The sequence below is a fragment of the Mandrillus leucophaeus genome, unplaced genomic scaffold (genome assembly GCF_000951045.1).
Source record: "Mandrillus leucophaeus isolate KB7577 unplaced genomic scaffold, Mleu.le_1.0 Scaffold32, whole genome shotgun sequence".
In the NCBI taxonomy this organism is placed as follows: Eukaryota; Metazoa; Chordata; class Mammalia; order Primates; family Cercopithecidae; genus Mandrillus; species Mandrillus leucophaeus.
Genome location: NW_012103365.1, coordinates 1,545,237 through 1,566,351, shown reverse-complemented (window position 1 = coordinate 1,566,351; position 21,115 = coordinate 1,545,237). Strand labels below are relative to the sequence as shown.

Here is a 21,115-nt window from a genome sequence, read left to right as displayed (position 1 = left end):
GACGCGCTAATAGTTCAGGTCCCAGGATGTATCTCAGCCTGGATAGTTGTGAGTGTTGCTGCGTAGTACCCGATGGGTCTTCCTGCACATGTCCAGGCCCCATCTTGCGGTTTAAAGCAGGCTTTTTGGTTGGAGTCTCTGAAAAGCCCAGAATGGGGCAGAGGGTCCCCTGTGCGCACATCTGGGGGCACCCGGTCCATGTCCTTAGACCGTGGCTGGTGGTCCTTAGACCATGGCTGGTGGTCCTGACTAGATCTGTCTTCTCATCCCTGACTCAGAGCTCATCTAGTATCTGGGTATCTGTGAGCTGGTTGGAAAAGGCGCTCTCCAAGCGCAAGGTATTGTATTTGGGGGGCGGTGTGCCGGGCACTTGGGTTCCTAGGGCTGGAGGCAGGTGCAAAGCAGAGTTGAAAGTGGGTAGGTCATTGTCTATATCCAGGGCTGGGTTGTCCTGGCCCTGTGGGCTGCGGGGAGCTTCTGGACAGGGGGGAGCCTGCTTCCGAGCCCACCACTCCTTGGCTTTCTGCCACTGGCGGCGGGCAATGATAGAGAAGAAGTCGATGAAGAAGACCTCAATGATCTCAATGACGCAGACAACAGAGCAGCTCATCCACAGGCCCAGCTGGCCACCGAAGTTGGACAGAAGCATCTCAATCTGCAAGAGAGGCCAAGCCACATAAGTCCCATCAAGAGGGACCTCCCCACAAGTTGGTCTCACACAGGAACCCTGATTCCCAAGGGAGCCACGGTCAGCCCTGACCCTGCACAGACTGGGAGGAAGAAGCAGGCAGGCTTCCTGTCTCCTTTTACTCTGTGTGTTCTGACCTGAGACCCTAGCCTACAGCAGCCTTCCTAGAGCAGGCTGGAACCCCTTTCCCTGATTCTGCTCCCCAAGGCTAGGCAGATGCTCACATCTGCCCCCAAAGTGAGGACACTCTGACATAGTCCCAGACCTCCACCACGGCACTCTGATCTCCACCAACACTCCAAGGGCCCTGGGTCAGTTCTCTGCTGCCTAAGGGCATGCAGGACACCTTTCCCCAGTGTCAATGACAAGGGACATAGGCCCAGGGCAGGTCCTGGAAGGAAGCCACTCTACTCACACTGTTGGCTGGGCTCTCCATGATGGATCTCTGGTTCAGGTCTTTGTAGAATATCAAGAGTTTTGCCAAGTCTGTCCTGCAAAATTCCAACAGGTGAGTCAAGAGCCTTGGCATCCTACCAGATCACCAGTCCTCAGCATGGCTGTCTCCCTCCTACCCAAGCTGGCAGCACAGTCAAGGCACTGAGCTCCTTGGAGGTATCAGAACCTGGCCCATAAGGGCTCCGTCTGCACCCCAGAGCATATCTCCAGCCTGGAACTGGTCCTCAGATCATTCATTCACTCAATAACTGCTCCCCAGCTTCCAGATTAAGTCAGTCGACCCAGCCATACTGCCATTATACCCTGTTCTTCATTAAACGTCGACATTTGTAATTGTTTGATAGCAATCTCAAGTATGTACAGGTAATGTACATGAGCAGGGTAGTTGACGTAATATGATAATAGGCACAATGGCAATGAGCATTTATGGGGCACTTCCTATGTTGCCAAGCACTGTCGTAAGAATTTTATGTGAATTAACTCACTGAATTCTCCCAACAGCCCTGTGAGGCAGGTATGTATAGTTTCATCATCCTCATTTCACAGATGTGGAAACGGAGATGCAGATTGGTTAAGGAACTTGTCCAAGACTACACTGTCGATAATCGGCTGAGCCAGTACTCCAACTCATTTAGATTTGGCTTCAAAGTCCATGCTCTTAACCATCGCACTAAACTGCCTCTCAATAGGACGATGGCAAACTGGACCATGACTCGTTCCAAAGGAGCAGGTATTACTCAGCTCTTCGGTGCTACAAAACAGTGGAGGGTCGTTCTTGCCAGAACTTTTGAACTTTCAGGAAAAGCTGGAAATAATGGGTTGCGTTCATGAGGCTAGATTTGTGCCAAGGATCAGTCACCAGTTTGCAACACTTGGTTTAATGGTTTGCAATTGCTTGGTCAAAGTCTATTTTATCATTAGAGTGTAAGTACCTTGGGGGGCAGAGACCATGTCTGCTTGATTGTCCTGGTTTCTCCAGCACCTCACACAGCACCTGGCACCTAGGGGGTGCTCTATGAATGTTGGAAGCCAGAGTGGCCAGATTGGCTCTCACAGTGGGCAGGCCCAGCAGTGGGCATGAGGGAGATAGTGATGGCTTAGAGAAATGTGAGTTCACACGGCATGATTCACAGATGCGAGTTCACTGTCTCCTAGCTTTAAGGAAATGAATGAGTGAGTGAATGAAAAGAAGAGGGGGGCAGGCTCAGTGGCTCCTGCCTGTACTCCCAGCACTTTGGAAGGCTGAGGGAGATGGATCACTTGAGGTCAGGAGTTCAAGACCAGCCTGGCCAATATGGTGAAATCCCATCTCTGCTAAAAATATAAAATTAGCCGGGTGTGATGTTGCGCACCTATAATCCCAGGTACTTGGGAGGCTGAGGCAGGAGGATTGCTGAAACCCAGGAGGCGGAAGTTACAGTGAGCTGAGATCACACCACTGCACTCCAGCCTGGGTGACAGAGTAAGACTCTGTCTCAAAAAAAAAAAAAAGAGATTTGGCCATACCCATACGCATATGGAAGCAGGTGAGAAGACTGGGGGCTGTGGCGGCCAGAGCAGAGGAACAGGGTAGAGGAAACTTACTTGTTGAGCTTTTTGTTTATTTGCCGGCCTTGGTCCCAAGTGAGAACAGGCAGCAACCACTTCTACAATGGAGAGAGAAAGAGTGGATCTGAGGATGCCCAAGAGGCCAGGGCCAGCCTCCCGCCCTCAGGCTCCCCAACTTGTTCCCCAGCCTCCGCAAGGTAGCTCTCTTCCCCTTGGACCATGTCCCAGGCCAGAGGACACGGCAAAAATGTCAGTGGGGTTCCAGGCTGGGGGCTTGAGTGGGGAAGGGTGGGCAGAAGAACTTACCTCCGAAACCACAGATGGCCATTGTGCCAGGCTCGTGGTTAGTGTCCACTCCTTAAAGCTAAGGGAGGAGGGGACAGTATGAGTGTAGGTAGCCCAACCCAACCCAGCCGCCCATCTCACCCCTTGGGGTCCACATACCTGCAGGCTTCCTTGCACACAGACTGGCAGCCCAGCTCTTCCTGGACAAAGGCTCGATGCAGTTGGTAGTAACAATACACTGAGGGACAAGGGAGAGGGCAGCGTGAGCTTTGAAAAAGCCACAGGACCCTTCCTGGGCATCCCCGGGTCACCAAGGACAGCCCCACAGTCTCATTTTAATGATTTCTCCTCCCACTTTCTACCAACACTGGCTCTCTGGAAACACACACTGCCTTGTGATGTTGGGAAACAGAAAGCAGTGGTGGTTAAGGGTGTGAGTTGAAGGTCAGACCGCCCTTGGTTTGGATCCAGCTCTGTTCCTTTCTGGCTGTGTGACCTTGGGCAAGCCGTCTAGCCTTTCTGGGTCTTGGTTATCTATTCTGTGAAAAGGTAATATCGACCCATTCCTACCTTCTGGAGTTGACTAAGGTGGTCAGTTGCAAAGTATAATTCAAGGCAGGCTTGACAACAGAAGTAAAACTCTAGTTAAATGGCTCTCAACCAATACCTCCCTCATGCAAAAGGCAAGAGGGTTGGAGTCCCATGAGTGCCTATTGCCAGGGCTAGGTTGACCTTGGTCCTGGGGCATGCAAGGCTGGGGCTGGGTCTCACTCACTCCAGTTGGGGTGTTGCTGGTAGTTGCAGTAGTTGGCTGCGGGAGGTAGAGGCTGGCTGTACTGGGCACACCCACATTTCTCCACCATCTTCGTCTGGAAGCATGAATGAAGGCAGATCTGAAAGAGGAGACCCAGGGATGCCATTCATGTCTTTGCACAGGGATGCCAAGGAGTTCCCTGCACACCCTTCAGCCCAGGGGGTCAGCCTCCCTCAGCCTTGGTCAACCACATGAACCTGCCCCTTATGCCAACTGGGTTGGGCATGGTCCTGGAACTGCAAAGGGCCCAAGCTGGAAGATATATTAAGAATTTATTTATTATTTTTATTTATTTACCTATTTTGAGACAGTATTGCTCTGTTGCCCAGGCTGGAGTGCAGTGGCACGATCTCAGCTCACTGCAACCTCTGCTTCCCGGGCTTAAGCGATCTTCCCACCTCAGCCTCCCAAGTAGCTGTGATTACAGATGTGCACCACCATGCCCAGCTAAGTTTTTGTATTTTTGGTAGAGACGGGGTTTCACCATGTTGGCCAGGCTGGTCTTGAACTCCTGACCTCAAGTGATTCTCCCACTTTGGCCTTCCAAAGTGCTGGGATTATAGGCATGAGCCGCCGCACCTGGCCAATGTATTAAGAATTTAGACTAACTGAGACATGGAGATTGGGCTGAGCTGGGGCTGGAGTGGTCATTTTCCATCATGTGGGTGCCAACACAAAGTTAAATGGGAAAATTGGAGGAGTCCTCCAGAAACAGAGAGAAATGAACACAGTCCCAGTGTTCCTATTCTCAAGCCCAAGCCCTCCACGTTGGGTCTTCATGGATCATAAGCTACCACAATACCCATGGAGCTTATAGCATAAAAGCTAATAGCAGAGTTCCTGAAGGCAGGCTACTCAGGTCAAATCCCAGCTTTGCTACTTATCTACTGTTTGGCATCAGGCAAGTTACTTAACCTCTCAGATGCTTTGCTTTCTTTATAATAATATCAACTTCATGAAGTTGTGAGCATGAAATGAATTGATACATGTAAGGTGTGTGTGTGCATGGTAGCTCTCACTAAATACCATCCAGAAGTATCTTTCTGATTAGCTCACTTTTTTTATTTTTAGAGACAGGGTCTTGCTCTCTTACTCAGGCTGAAGTACAGTGGTGTGATCATGGCTTACTGTAGCCTTGAACCCTTAGGCTCAAGGGATCCTCTCTCCTCAGCCTGCCTTATAGCTGAGATTACAGGTGTGCACCAGTATGCCCAGCTAATTAAAAACTTTTTTTTTCCAGAGGCAAGGTCTTGCTATGTTGCCCAGGCTGGTCTCAAACTCCTGGGCTCAAGTGATCTTCCTACCTTTGCCCCCCAAAGTGCTGGGATTACAGGCATGAGCCACCGCGCCTGGCCCAAAAGTCTTCTTTTACTCATTGTCTACACCACCTCTCAACTCAGCTCTTATCTAAGTTGGCAGACTCAGTGCTGAAGGTTTCTGGTCCTTTTGTTCTGCTGGACTGATTTTCATGGACTCTCTGGAGTATCCTGGTAGGAGGTGAACTATAAATTCCCAGAATGTGAGAGGAGGCAGAACAGATCGTCTCACTTAAGTGTTAAAAAGTCAAATGTCTACAGGAGACAGTGATGTAAGTGACATACGGAGGGGTGGTGAAAACTGTGGGAGCCAGAGAACACCTGCTTCATTTATTGGGGTGGCTACACCCACTGTTTATCCTGCAGGAAATATGGGCTCAATGCTGCCGTATCGTTTCATTTTTTCGAGAGACTGGAAATCTGGATTTTCTTGTGAAATTCTCTGACTTTTAAACACCACCCAGGCTCTTGAAAAACTGGGTATGCCACCTGGAAGGCGACTGGGAGCTGCAAATTAGCAGCCGCTGATCCAATCCCACCTCCCCTTGTGGTTGCTGAGGGGAACCCAGCTGGTCCAAGGCCATCATCAAGTGAGGGGCACCAGCAGGCCTGGAAGCCATGCTCTTGACCCTTCGGCCAGTGTCTCTCTCAGACAGCTTCTCTCCTGTTCCTCCCTTGCCAAGGCCTATTTAGGAGGTGTGTCTGTCTCAGCTGTACATTGAGTTCCACAGAAACCTCGGTGAATCAATTAAGCTCTGGTTACAGATGAACTGCAGAGGACTGGAACCAGCTGGCATCATTTGTTCTTGAGGTCCCTGGATGAACCCCAGGGATCCTCACCAGAGTTCCTGGTGCAAGCCACACCCCAGCCTAGATATAACTTTGTCTCCTGGGTCCAGGCCATAAACCCAGGGCTGAGTGCCCCCAGCAATCTGTTACCTGGAGCGAGTAGGCAGCGTTGTAGATGTTCCTGATTGGCACGTCACTCCCATCCTCCGTGCACTGACTGTAGGGCTCACTCAGCTTGAAGGACTCTGTCTGCAATCACAGCAGCACACATTCAGCCCTGTCGTCCCCCAGGACCCAGGTGGAGGGTTTTGCAGGGGGCACCAGACAGAGGACTTTGCAAGCAACCCTTGGGAGCTGAGAAGCTATTTGGTCATTCATTTAACGAAAAGTTAGTGAGCACCTATTAGGTGCCTGGTACTATGGTGGACACTGAAATCAGCAATGATCAAGACAGATAAGTTCCTGCTGTCCTGGAACATACCTTCCAGTGGGACAAATAGATGGTCAGCAAGCAATTAAATAAACAAGATGATTTTGGATAAATCTGGATGGTGTTTAATGAAATGGGGTAGGGAAACTGGAGAGGTTAAGAGAAGATGGGCAGTTTTGCCCATAGAGTGGTTGGGGAAGGTATTTCTGAAAAAGGGACCTGTTGGGCTCAACATGGAACTGCAAGAAAGAGCTGGTCTTGTCAAGAAGTGAACAGGAAGCCAGGCATGGTGACACACACCTGTAGTCACAGCTACTGGGGAGGCTGAAGTGGAAGGATCACTTGAGCCCAGGAGGTCAAGGCTGCAGTGGGCCATCATCGTACCACTGCACTCCAGCCTAGGCAACAGAGTGAGACTCTATCTTTAAAAAAGAAGATGAAGAAGTGGACAGAGGATGACTGGGTAGAGCAAACAGGAAAGGCTTGAGGCAAGAGGGGCTGGTGTGGCTGAAAATGGCAAAATAGAGAAATTGCTGGAGATGAAGTTAGACAGGGAGGTTGAGGTCAAATCATGCCCAGCTGAGAAATTTGGATTTGATTGTCTGAATGAAATGGATTTGTAGTTGGCGAATCCGCCGGGAGGTGGGAGAAGGGATTAGAAAGATAAGCAGGGGCCAGGCACAGTTGCTCATGCATGTAATCCCAGCACTTTGGGAGACTGAGGAGGGAGGATTGCTTCAGTCCGGGGTTTGAGGCTGCAGTGAGCTATGATTCTGCAATCCAGCCTGGGTGACAGAGCGAGACCCCATTTTGAAAACAAAGAGAGAGAGAGGAGGGAAGGGGGAAAGGAGGGAAGAAAGGAAGGAAGGAGAAATGAAGAGAGAGAAAGAAAGAAAAGAAAGGAAGAAAGAAAGAAAGAAAAAGAAAGAAAGAAAGAGAAAGAAAGAGAGAGAGAGAGAAAAAGAAAGAAAGAAAGAAAGAAAGAAAGAAAGAAAGAAAGAAAGAAAGAAAGAAAGAAAGAAAGAAAGAGAGAGAAAGAAAGAGAGAGAGAAAGGAAGGGCAGCAGGGACTATGAGTCGCTTGGGATTCCTGCTCAGGTGAAGGACTCATTGCCTTGTTTTCTGGTCCCAGAAGCTGACTTGAAAGATGTTGACTTTCTTAGAAAAAAGCCAAGGAAAGTTCAACAGAGTAGAATGCTACCCTGATCATCAGAGGAGGTAAACAGCATTGTCACTCAAAGTTCAAAATCCTTATTCAATAATTTTTTATTTTTATTTTTTTTAGAGATGAGGGTCTCGCTCTGTCACCCAGGGTGGAGTGCAGTGGTGCAATCAAGGCTCACTGAAGCCTCCACCTCCCAGGCTCAAGGGACCCTCCTGCCTCAGCCTCCCCGAGTAGCTGGGACCACAGGCTCCTGCCACTGCACCTGGCTTCAATGATGTTTTACTGTGGATGACTAAATTTTGCTCTAGCTTAATATTTGTCACTGCAAATAAATAATCCAGCCAAGCCAAACAAGCATAAATGGGGGTGGGGGGAGGATAACATCTTCTAAGGGCAGCAACTCAATGGAAGATAAATCGTGACCAGTTTATCACAACTGTGTGTTTGTATGCTGTGTGCATCCACGTGCCCATGTACAATCGTTTTTATTTTTTTGGTTGGGGAGATGGGGGTAAAGAGAAAATGAATGGCAGATTTGTGGGAGGGAAGAAAATTATTTTCACTTTGAAGAAAGAATGAAAAGCGGGGGCGGGGGGGGGCGGGGGAAGGAATGAAGAGATTTGAGGCGGGTGGAAACTGTAGCCATCTCAATTGGCTATAATCCCTTTCTGTTTGTATTGCATTTCATCTGCTGACCCATTAGTCTCCCTCAATTCACTGCAAGTACCTCCAGGGCAATTGACGATTCCCATTTAAAACCTTTTAAACAACAGAAGCAAACAAAGGGGAAAGTGGCTGTCTGGCATCCCCTCTTTCCCAGGGTGCCTGCACTAACAGATGAGATCCTGCATCTCAGACAGACAGACATGGACTCACACATTCACTTCGCCCTGCAACCTGCCCTTCTCACTAACAAGGGTGAGTGTCTTTCTATGTCAGTACAGAATAAATAGACTTAATAGCTGGGTAGAAAATGCATGCAGGGCCTCTAGTACACGCCAGGGCTGGGCTGGGCACAGAGGTGCAAAGATGTCAAGCAGTGGCCTTCCTGGAGGTCACAATTCCTTGCCATCCTCTAAGCTTCTTCAAGCAGCAGGATCCCTGGGCAGACGTGTTCCTTTGGGTGCCCCGCCGTCCTGCTGAACTGTTCCTGGAGTCTAGAGTGTCAGCTACAGGCTCTACCTGCCTGGGGTAGGAAAGCACAATACCCTGGCATCCAGATGAGGGGTCTGTCCACTTAGGCAAGCCGTGTGCAGCCAGCAGGGGTGGCTGGGGCTCCCTCTACCTTGAAAACCAGCCCATGGGCTGCTTCCAGGAAACCAATTATGAGAAACCATTTGGATTTCAACGCTTTCTGGGTACTCAATGGCCCTTCATTCTGCAACGATGCTTATCAAACTCACAGCTCTTAGAAGGTTCCGGTTGTTTTCTGAAGCAACCAGAAGTAGAGCAAATGGAGCGAAATTCCTGTTCTGAGTGGAGTAGGTCTTGAGATTCTCAAAACCTCGAATGCAGTAACTTTGACAGAATGCTCTTCCCTCCGACCCAGCTTTCAGTTTTCCAGAACTGCTGGCTTGTGGAGGCTAGGAAGACATTTTGACTTCTAAGCTGACCCCTGGGGACACACATAAAAAGAGTGTGTATATGTGTGCATATGTGTGAGTTTGTATGTGTATCTATGCATACACTTATGCATGTAAAAGTGTGTATGTGTGTGCACGCATAGGTATGTGTGCATGTGTGTGTATGTATAGAGGTATATGTGTGGGACATGGAGCCCATTTATATCAAACCAGGTTCTATCTGCTTCTTTCTGAAGATCTTGGGGGAAGGGGACAATTGCATAGGAGTCCTTAGCTCACCACCCTCTCTCTCTCTCTCAGACAGGGTCTCGATCTGTCACCCAGGCTGGAGTGCAATGGTGCTATCATGGCTCATGGCAGCCTTGACCTCCTGGGCTCAGGTAATCCTCCCACCTCAGCCTCCCAAAGTGCTAGGATTACAGGTATGGGCCACTGCACCCAGCAAGCTCATTCTTTAAGGTATAAACAGTGCTAAGGGTAAAAGTCCAGATGGCAACAGAGCCTAAGGGGCAGGCAGGTGACAACAGGAGGGCCTTTATCAAAGCCCCCACAGCTTCTGGGGTTAGAGAGCCAGCTCCCACCTTCTTGCAACCTTGAGAACTTCCAACCAGTATAATCATGTCTCATCTGTGAGATGGTCAGTCCAGCCAAGCTATTCTCAGACAAGGTGGCTATTGTTCTCACATTTCAGTGGTAACTCTTGTCCCAGCCAGTAATCCCAAGTCACCTTCTCAGAAAGATTGCCTGCCTTGCCACAGCTTAGCGGTTTGCAAATTCTGTTCTGTCTGCACCCTGTTTTAGGGCCCATCACAGAAGGGTGGGTGGTAACCAGGCTGGTCTGTCTCGCAGGCTCAACTACATTCATCCCGCATTTCTATTTCCATTGTGTACATTTCTGGGTAAGACTTTGTTTGAGTGAGAGATTCTCTCAGTAGTAAAAAGGACTTCCTCCCCCAGCCACTGAGGGCATGGTGGAGGTGTCTACCAGCCCCAGTCAACAGGCCAAAGTGGCAGCTGGGCTCTGGGGGTGGGTGCGGAGCCTTTCTTTCCCTTGGTTTCCATGTTCTGCCCCTGTTTCTCAGAATGGACTGCTGCTTCTGCCAGGCAGGGGACAGCAGGGATGGCCAGGCTGGGGATGAAACAGGTGGATGGTTTTCTTCTTGAACTGTGCAGACCTGGGAGGGACTTTTTTTTTTTTTTTCTTGGAGATGGAGCCTCACTCTGTCGCCCAGGCTGGAGTGCAGTGGCATGATCTTGGCTCACTGCAACTTCCACCTCCTGGGTTTAAGCCATTCTCATGCCTTAGCCTCTCAAGTAGCTGGGATTATAGGCGTGTGCCACCACGCCCGGCTAATTTCTTTGTATTTTTAGTAGAGATGGGGTTTCACCATGTTGGCCAGGCTGGTCTTGAACTCCTGACCTTAAGTGATCTGCCCTCCTTGGCCTCCCAAAGATTACAGGCATGAGCTGCTGTGCCCAGCTTGGACTCATTATTGAGGAAGTTTTGTTTGCTTTGAGTCTCTAGGCTGTCTCAGGGCCCCTCCCATGACCCTATCCTGATGGTCTCCTCTGACCACGGGCATAAGGGGATTGAATTCTGGGCCCTTCTAGAAGGCTTTTTCTCTAGGAACCGTGTTATGGTCAATGGTCATTCACCCCTAAGCAACCAGTAGCACCAGGTGGGCTAGCTAAGGGGTCAGGAATGTGGGCTCGGGTCTGAATAAGTCTGAAATCAGATTCCCACTGTGCTACCTAGTAACAATAACAACAATAGACCGGGCATAGTGGCTCATGTTTGTAATCCCAGCACTTTGGGAGGCTGAGGAGGGTGGGTCACTTGAGGTCAGGAGTTCGAGACCTGTCTAACATGTCAGCCTATCTAACATGGTGAAACCCCATCTCCACTAAAAATACAATAATCAGTTAGGTGTGGTGGTTCATGCCTGTAATCCCAGCTACCTGGGAGGCTGAGGTGGGAGGATTGCTTGAACCCACAAGGTCAGAGCGGCAGTAAACTCCCACTTTGGCCTCCCAAAGCACTAGGATTATAGGTGTGAGCCACTGCACCCAGTGAAAAAAATTCTGATGGCTTAAAATATTACATGAAATAATAAAATAACTGGAAGCAAACTCAATTTAGTATCTGGTCTCAAAGAGGAAGAACTCTCATTAACATAATGACTAAAGAAGAAAGCAAAGACTTTGACTATGTAAACATTCACTATTTTGCATGTGAAAAAGTACCCTAAAGAAAACCACAAACTGGGAAAGATACTTGCAACACATATGGCAAATAATCACTATCCTTTATGTATGTACAATTATTAATAGTATCTTTTATATATAATGTACTAGTAGTGTGTAATATAAATATACATTATATATGTGTATACATATATGTGTGTGTATATATATATAATTCATAAAGGAGAGAGGTGTCAAAAAACACAATAGAAACCTTCCCTAACCCCTCTTTTTCCTTTTTCACTCAAAGTTATTTTTCCTTCTCTTCACCTCTTTTCTTAAAAAATATATAGTAACAGTCTCTCTCTCTCTCTCTCTCTCTCTATATATATATATATATACACACACACACGCACACACATTTTTGTGTGTGTGTGTGTGATGGAGTATCACTCTGCCACCCAGCCTGCAGTGCAGTGGCACGGCCACAGCTTACTGCAATCTCTGCCTCTTGGGTTCAAGTGATCCTCCCGCATCAGCCTCCCAAGTAGCTGAGACTACAGGTGTGTGCCACCACAGCTGGCTAATTTTTATATTTTTTGTAGAGATGGGGTGTCACCATATTGCCCAGGCCGGTCTCAAATCTCCTAGGCACAAGTGATCCACCCGCCTCAACCTCCCAAAGTGCTGGGATTACAGGTGTAAGCCACGTGCCCAGCCAAGCCAATATACTTTAAGCATTTACTATACACCAAGCACATTTCCAAGCGTTTCACATGTACCAACTCATTAAATTCTCACCAGCCATGAAGTAACATCATTATTATCATCCCTATTTTACAGATGAGATCACTGAGTCAGAGATTACACAACCAACGTGCAAAACTGGGGTTTGAATCTCAGCCATTAGAGCTCTTAATCCCTGTTTGGCATAGATTGAACTTGTGAAATGAAGTCTGGGTATGTGCTTTAGAATCAAAAGGTACAACAAGATTTGTAATGACATGGAGTCTCCCCAGTCTCCAGGGCCTGGTCCCCAACTCCACTGGGTGAGTGGTCCACCCATGTCCACTTCCTCATTTTCCATTCACCATTTAACCCATTGTACTTTGGTTTCTGTTCCACTCCTTCCACTGAAAACGTCTCTGGCACAGAACACTGGTGACCTCTTGGCTGCCAAAACCAGAGAATGCTTTTGCCCTCTACCTTGCCTGACCTCTCGACTGTACTTGCTACTTTTGGTCACACCTTCTGTAAAATTATCTTCCTTGATTTATCTGATGCCAACTCTTTCTGGCTTCTGATCCTACTTCTCTGCCTCTCTTTCTCCTTTAACTTTCCGCTCAGCCCTTAAACATTTGCATGTTTAGGGTTCTGTCTCAGGTCTTGGGTGATGGCATTTATTTCCATGTCTACAATTACCCCCCAAGATTCTCTCCTGAGCTCTAGGTCCATAGCATCTAATGAATGCTTTCTTTTCACCTTGACTTCTCAAAGGCATAACAAATTGGGTCTGTCCCAAATTGAAGTGGTCTTCTCCCCCAAACATACCCTGCCCTTGGATTCTCTAATTCTGAGCCTGGCATTCCTCCATCTCTCTGCCCAAGCCACTACCTAAATATCAATCTAACTTCCCCCTGGCCCTTCTTGCTAACATTGGCCGTCAAGCCCTGTTGCTTCTGTGCTGTAATATCCCTGAAATCTATTCCCTCTGCTCATCCCCACAGCCATTGCCTCAGCTGAGGTCCACATCATTTCTTTCTAGAATTACTACAAATGTACTGTCTCCAGTATACTGATAATACTTCCATTAAAATGATTTCTTTGAAAAGTTTCACTACACAGCTTAAATAAACTCATTTTGTGACTCCTTTGTAATTGTTACGTTCTTTGTCTGGACTGGCTCTTCTTGACTATTTGCCTGCACTTGTCCTTCTAAATCCATCATTTATAAAGCCTTCTCCAATAGCTTCTGTCTGGGCATCCATCCATCCACCCACCTACCCACCCACTCACCTATCTATCCATCCATCCAGCCAGCCAACCATCTACCTACCCATCTACCCACTCACCTATCCATCCATCCATCCATCCATCCATCCATCCATCCATCCATCCATCCATCCATCCATCCAACCATCCATCCATCCATCCAACCATCCATCCACCCACTCACTTATCCATCTACCCATCCACGCATCCATCTGTCATCTATCAATATTTACTGAGGATCTGTTATGTTCTAAGAAGCAAGCTTTGGAACCAGGCAGAAAAGGTCTGTTTCCACAGAGATGGAAACTGTATTGTAAAGTTGTGCTTACTTTTGTCTTCGGTCAGGCGTGGTGGCTCACGCCTATAATCCCAGCATTTTGGGAAGCCAAGATGGGAGGACTGTTTGAGGCCAGGAGTTTGAGACCAGCCTCAGCAACATAGTGAGACCCCCATCTCTACAAAAATTTAAAAATTAGCCAGACACAGTGGCATGTGCCTGTGGTCCCAGCTACTTGGAAGGCTGAGGCAGGAGAATCACATGACCCCAGGTGGTCGAGGTTGCTGTGATCTGTGAGCTGTGATCACACTACCACACTCCAGCCTAGATGACAGAGCAATACCTTGTCTTTAAAAAAGCAAACAAACTTTTGTCTTCCCCTCTTCAAGTTAAGAACTTTGAAGGTAGGAGCTCTGTTGGGTTCACCTTTTAATATTCAGTACTTTGGACATGCAATCTCTCAGTGAATAAAGGAAGTTTTGTTTACCAACTGCCGGCCAGCCTGACTGAGCCTACCAGCTACACACACCTATTAATCAATCAATACATAAATAAAATCAGAAAGGAAGGAAGTCTAGTTTGGTTGGACTTTTTCTTAGTGACTCTCTGCTGACCTCTTCATAATCCCTGTTTTTTTTTTTTTCTGTTGTTGTTCTAAATGCTCATAAATCAGACCTAAAGCTGACTGACCCTGCTCTGTGGCTTTGATTTTCTACATCTCAAATTAAGTGTAGCAGCAAACTCACTCATGTCTGTGTTTACCCACCACTGGTAAAGAGAACATTTGCTTAACAATGTGGTGGGTATTTCCAAGCTCAGAGCAAGAAAACAAGAGAGCAGAATTCCTTAGTTCTTGTACTTTTGCAAGCTCCAGTAACTCACACCAGTTTGAAAAGAGGGAAGAGGGCGAAAGGATAAGGGAAGGATGCGCTGCAAATCCTGGATCCTACTTCAGGGTGCAGATAAAACTGTGTGGGACATGTCTGACCAAAATGCTCACTACTGTGCTCTGAGGTTTTGCCATCCACCAGTGAACAAAAGAATGAGTTGCCCAGCTACTTAAGTGGCTGTCTCTTAAAAAAGTCTTTTCAAGTCACAGTTTGAGCAGATTGGGTGTTCGAGATAGTTTTTCTTTTTTCATTCACACAGCTCAAGCTGATACACATTACTTCCCTCCCATGCTGGAACAAAGCCCCTAAGTAACATGCCTCCTGAGAGCATCTGGGGGCCCAGAAAGACCATTTTGATGGTTTCCCTTGTCCAGGGTTGTCCTTTCTATGGGGCACCATGAGGCAGTGAAGCCACAGACTTCGTCTGTCATACTTCCATTCTAGTTCATCATCTTACTGTCTCAGCTTAAATAGCACCTCCTCAGGAAAGCCTTCCTTGAACCTCATCTTCCCCACTGAAAATGAGCCCCAGGTCAGTCATGTCATAATATACACTCAGATGGTCTTGTATTTCTTCTTCAGAGCACTTACGGCAATTATAATGAATCATTTGTGCCGTTTCTGGTTTATTAGTCAATCCTCTCTGCTGGGCTCCAGACTCTCTCAGGACAGGGACGGTGTCCTCCAGACTGAGGTACCCCATGTCTAGCACATAGAAGGTGCTCAGAAAATATCAGTTGAATGGATAAATGACAGATGGATATCCAAGCCCTAAATGCCCACCATCTCTTTGTCTAACCCAATGCAAAGCTACAGCTAGATCTTTGTGTCATTCTAGCTTCACTTTCACTTGGGAAGACACAATATTTTTTCCTCTAATTCTGCATTGCTCAAGTTTCTAAAACCGAGGCCCTCAGGAGTTCAAGGCTCCAGTGAGCTATGATTGTGTCACTGCACTCCAGCCTGGGTGACAGAGCAAGATCCTGACTCTAAAAATTTTTTAAATTTAAACATTAAAAAAAAGGTTGAGCCAAGGCTCCCAAGTGTGCTGCCTCTTAGAATAACCACTGCAACTTGGTAAAAATATAGATCCTTAGGCTCATCTTCTACAGATTCTGATTCAGTGACTTTGAGTCTGATAATCAACCAGGGTTGGAAGCCACTGCTCTGGAGGATACGTTTGTGAGGGATAAAGGCTAGGAAGTTTAATTGGGGATTTAAGGTTGGATTTAAGTAAAGGCGTGAACAGATGTATAGTCCACAAGGGGATTTTGTTTCTTTCTCCCCACCCCCAAACAGGTAAAGAAAAGTGTCATTATGGGCCAGGCACAGGGGCCCATAATGACACTTTTGGGTGGATCACGAGGTCAGGAAATCAAGACCACCCGAATTGGGTGGATCACGAGGTCAGGAAATCAAGACCACCCTGGCTAACACGGTGAAACCCCATCTCTACTAAAAACACAAAAAGTTAGCCAGCAGTGGTGGCAGGCACCTGTAGTCCCAGCTACTCGGGAGGCTGAGGCAGGATAGTGGCGTGAACCAGGGAGGCAGAGGTTGCAGTGAGCCGAGATTGCGCCACTGCACTCCAGTCTTGGTGACAGAGTCTCACTCAGGCTGGAGTGCAGTGGTACAATCATCGCTCACTGAAGCCTCGACCTCCCCGGGGTCAGGTGATTCTCCTACTTCAGCCTCCCGAGTAGCTGGAACTAGAGGCATGTGCCACCATGCCTGGTGAATTTTTGTATTTTGTCTTTGGTAGAGATGGGGTTTTGCTATGTTGCCCAGGCTGATCTCAAACTTCTGGGCTCAAGTAATCCACCCACCTCGGCCTCCCAAAGTGTTGGGATTACAGGCATGAGCCACTGTGCCTGGTCTAAATAAGTTCTTAACAGTCATTCTACGAAAGAGAGAAAGGAGAGGCAGACAGATCCTGGAATAAAAAGACCCCAGGCCTGCAAACAAGAAAACTGCAAACAAGAAAACTCCATAAGCAGTGGAGTGACCAGGGCCATCAGTGTCCGCTCTTTACCTTGCCATTCAGCTCCCACTGGGCAAGGCTGACTCAGGGGTTGGAGTCTGCAGCTTACTTGTGTTTCTGTTGATAGGTTTGTGTGTTCTCAGTGCCCAGAGAGGTCCACAAAGGTCAAATTTGGAGGGAGAAGGGGTTCTTGGTAAATGAGGTAAAATTGATGGAAACGTGATGGGCTAAATAGACCTTGGAGAGCTGAGTGACTTTCCACTAGGCTTTAATACAGTTACTGACATGCCTCATAGGCCTTTAAGCAACCCAGAAAGATAGTTGGTAATCTTATCTATTTGTATTCCCTACAAATATACAGTTAGTGTCCTAATGCCTTGCTTCCAGCATAGGTTCCACAAATGCTGGTGTCTTGCTTTTTAAATTCTTTCCACAAATGGCATCCTGTCCTATTAATCCACACAAATACAACCTTTTTTTTCTTTTTTGAATTGGAGTGTTGCTCTGTTGCTTAGGCTGGAGTGCAGTGGCATGATTTATGATTTTGGCTCATTGCAACCTCCTCCTCCTGGGTTTAAGCTATTCTCTTGCCTCAGCCTCCCAAGTAACTGGGATTACAGGCATGTGCTACCACACCCAGCTAATTTTTTGTATTTTTAGTAGAGACAGGTTTCACCAAGTTGGCCAGGCTGGTCTTGAACTCTTGACCTCACCTCGGTCTCCCAAAGTGCTGGGATTACAGGTGTGAGCCACTGCAGTCGGCCAGAAGATACAAACACAACCTTTAATGTAACTCCTGAAATGAATGGGGTAACCATGGGAAAATCTGGGGCCATGTTCCCTTTTGAAACAAACACCCTTTTCCACAGGCTGCACCTCATTGGTTATCCTTGAAAAAAAAAAATCTGTTCTCTCCAAGCCTATGGAAATGAGAATATTCTCTTACCAGGTGCATTCCTATAGAGGTGACCATTGCCGTCTCAATCTCTGTTCCCACATCTTCAACGAAGGGATACTCGTCCTGCCGATGGATGATCACCTTAGCTCCAGTGGAGGAAACGAGGAATGGGTTGTATTCCTCTTCATTTATGTACAAAATGACTTGCAGCCCTGGGAGGATAAGGCAACCTGCTGTGATCCAAGGCTAGAAGAACATTTCCTGGGGGGTAACCCACCTCTCCCACTGCTTCAGAAGCTTCAAATCCAAGACCAGGTATTTCCAACAAGTGACAGGTGGACAAGGGCTAGACTGGAAGCTCCATGAGATTGGAATGCGTGCCTGACTTGCTTTCTGCTGTGCCCCCACAGCTTAGCCCAAAACAGGGGCTCAGACAGTATCACTGTCACAGTTCTTGCTAAGCGTACGTTTTTGCCAAGTGTAAGGAAATTGCCACTCTGCCCGAGACATGCATCTCCATGTGGTCCTCTGAGATGGGGAGCTCAGAATATTCAAAAGAGCATGCATTGCTCTGGCTGCTTAACCCCTCAGGACGGGCACTCAGAGAAGAGATGAATCACTAATGGTGTTTCTGATCACTGGCACAACTTTTTCTCCCACTCCTGCTCTTGTCCCCTGCAGTCTATGCTGACCCAGCACCAGAGTAAACACAGTACCAGTGCACATGGGAACTGAGAGTGAAAAGTTGCAGGGCCCTGGCTCTTCTACAGATGGGCTGTGACCTCCAGCAATTCCCTTCCCCTCTCTGGGCTTATTTACAAATTGTTTGCAATTGTTTACAAATCATTTGCAATTGTTTACCGATTGCCCTTGTTTACAAATTGAATGTCAGGATAACTCAAAATTCTCTTCTTTCCATCCATAGAGACGCTGCTCATTCGTGTATGGGCTGAGGTCCTTTGAAAATTGGACTTTAGACCAGGTCACTCCTTGAAACCTGAAACTCTTCAGTGGCATCCCACTGGATATATGGGAATGCCACAGGATAAACCTGGCTGCATCTGTCCAGGTGATGATGATACAGCCCCTGCCTACTTCTCCCTCCTCATCTCCTCCCACTCTCTCCCCACCTCAGTAAGCTCCAAGCACACTGGTCTTACTTCTGTTTCTAGAACACATCTGATTCATGTCCTTCCCAGGGACTTTGCCCTTGCTAGTCCCTGGAATGTTCTTGTGTAGATCTTAACATGAATCTTTTCCTCCTTAAATAGCCCCCTCTTAGAGATCTTATCCAAACTAACCACCCCCCCATCCTGACCCCAGCCACTGTCTTCCCACTCTGCCTCTTTCTTCCCTGAATAGCAGTCATTAGGATTTGTAACTAGATCATGTCTGTGTAGTTGTGTACTCATTTTTTGTCTGTCTCTCCCCAGGAAAATTTAAGTTCCCTAACAGCAGAGAAGACATCTGTCTTTTCACTGCTGTGTCCCCGGTGTGTAGAAGAGGGCCTGGCAAACAGGAGATACTCCATGCTTGGTAAGTGGATGAGTGAATCAGCGGGGTCTATATGGATGGAAAGAAGATACTTTTGAGAGTCATTCTGACATTCAATTTGTAAACAAGGGTAATTTGTAAACAATTGCAAAGAATTGGTAAACAATTGCAAATGATTTGTAAACAACTTGTAAACAATTGCAAACAATTTGCAAACAACTTGTAAACAATTGCAAACAATTCGTAAACAACTTGTAAATAATCGCAAACAATTTGTAAACAACTTGTAAACAATTACAAACAAAGCCCAGAGAGGGGAAGTGAATTGCTTGAGGTCACACAGCCCCTCCATAGCAGAGCCAGGACTCTGCAACTTTTCACTCTGTTTCCAGATTACTTCTTCCCCATGAAGTATGTGCACTGAATTATGATTCCTTGCAGACTTAGTAAGAGCAGAGACTACACAGTGACAAAGGCCAGGATTCCAAGTGTGGATTTCCTTTATGACAGGCCCTTGCTTGTCCTGGTGGGAGTATATCTGCATATCACATCATGTTCTATTTGCATGGGACCTTTCAAGCATTCTTTTTGGGCATAAGCCAGGCCAGTCTGTTCAGTTCCTACCTTCTCTACCAATGTAATCATAGTGGAATAGTAGTAATAGTAGTGCTGGAAGTTGCAATGGTATTATTTTGGGGGTAGTGGCAGCAGTAGCAATGGTGGTAGACTGGTAACAATGCTAGTAACGGTGATAATAGTAGTAATAACAATAGCAACTAGCACTTATTGTGTGCTTAGTATGTGTTATGGCTGAATTGTTTACTGCCTCAAATTCATATGTTGAAGCCCTAACCCCCAAAGGGATATTATTTGGAGATAGGGCCTTCATTAAGGTGAAAGGAAGTCATAAGCAGAGGACTCTAATCTGATAGGACTGATGTCCTGATCAGAAGAGAGAGAGACATCACAGGCCTCTCTCTGTGGACACACCACAGAGGAAAGACCATGTGAGGACATGGAAGGAAGACAGTCAGACTTCTGAACCCAAAGAGAGAAGCCTCACCAGAACCGAGTCTGCCTGTGCCTTGATTTTGGACTTTCTAGTCTCCAAAACTGTGATATATAAATGTCTGTTGTCGAAGGCACCCAGTCTCTTGTATTTTGTTATACAAGCAGACTAAGAGAGTGCAGACCAGGTCTTATTCTAAGTCTGTATCTTAAGTCCTCTCAGTAATCTCATATGGGAGATACTGTTATTAGTCCCACTTTATAGATGAAGTGCAGTAACTTGCCCAAGGTCACACAGTGAGTGGCCGAGCTGGGTTTCGGCTCCGTCCCGAGTCTGTCACCTGAACTAAGATAAATGGGCATCTACCTCCCTAATCTGTTCAGCATATTTGGGCTCAACTCCATTTGGAAACCACCTGTCCTGCATTACTCACCCTAGCTATGAGTCTAAACCAGAGTAGTTCCCTAGCAGAAGGAGCCCCAGCGATGTCCCTGTCACTCTCTCAAAGGTGGAGAAGTCAAAAAGGAAAACAGACACCGACATGGAAGGAAGGAACCAGCATGAACACCGATGGAAACGCTGATAGAAAAAAAGGGCATCCTTAGTTTCTGGCCAAGTGGGAGAGATCCTGCATTTCCAGAGGGCTCCCGCCATCCCCACTGTCCTGCTGCCCCTATGTCCACTGTTGGAGGACCTCAAGATCTCCTTGGCACACGTTTCCTTACCATATTCGCTGCCCCCCATGGAGGTGCTGAGAATGGTCTCATTTTCTCTGTTGTTGAAAGTGTAGCAATTCCCATGCATTGGATGGTGGAAAAGCGTGAAATTCCTATGGAGGAAGAAAATGGGTCAGAAAGGGATCTCCCCCATGCGTCTTAGCTGAAGTTGGGCAGGGCAGTGCTAATGGAGTCAACTCTCTTTGGGGAGAATGCATGAGAGACGTGACTCATTTTCCACATCTTGCTCCTCATCAAATGACACACAAGGCCCCTCATCCTGGTTGACACACATGGACATAGAACTAGACTCTCTGCCTTCTGTTTTCTCTCGGAATCCTCTCACCTTCATCTCTATCCTGACTTGACATTCCTTGTGCCATGTCTGTGATCTTCCCACCTCAGCCTCCTGAGTAGCTGGGACGACAGGTGTGTGCAATTATGCCCAGATAAGTTTTTGATTTTTTTTTCCTAGAAAGGAGGTTTTGCCACATTGCCCAGGCTGGTCTCAAACTCTTGAGCTCAAGCAATCATCCTCCTCAGCCTCCCAAAGTGCTGGGATTACAAGTGTGAGCCACTGTGCCCAGCCCAGGAACACTTT

At 47.3% G+C, this 21,115-nt stretch overlaps 1 protein-coding gene across 1 annotated transcript in view; it reads right to left on the bottom strand.

Moving 5' to 3' along the window:
- Nucleotides 1–274: 274 nt before the first annotated feature.
- Nucleotides 275–21,115, bottom strand: part of SCNN1G (sodium channel, non voltage gated 1 gamma subunit) — a 29,060-nt gene continuing 8,219 nt past the window's right edge. Inside the window, exons 4-12 of the mRNA XM_011987928.1 lie at nt 20,524–20,627; nt 17,344–17,507; nt 6,047–6,145; nt 3,753–3,870; nt 3,137–3,215; nt 2,999–3,056; nt 2,729–2,790; nt 1,104–1,179; nt 275–655 (exon numbers count right to left, since the gene is read on the bottom strand). Of these exons, the coding sequence (XP_011843318.1) occupies nt 275–655; nt 1,104–1,179; nt 2,729–2,790; nt 2,999–3,056; nt 3,137–3,215; nt 3,753–3,870; nt 6,047–6,145; nt 17,344–17,507; nt 20,524–20,627 (1,141 nt within the window). The remainder of the gene's footprint in view (nt 656–1,103; nt 1,180–2,728; nt 2,791–2,998; nt 3,057–3,136; nt 3,216–3,752; nt 3,871–6,046; nt 6,146–17,343; nt 17,508–20,523; nt 20,628–21,115) is intronic.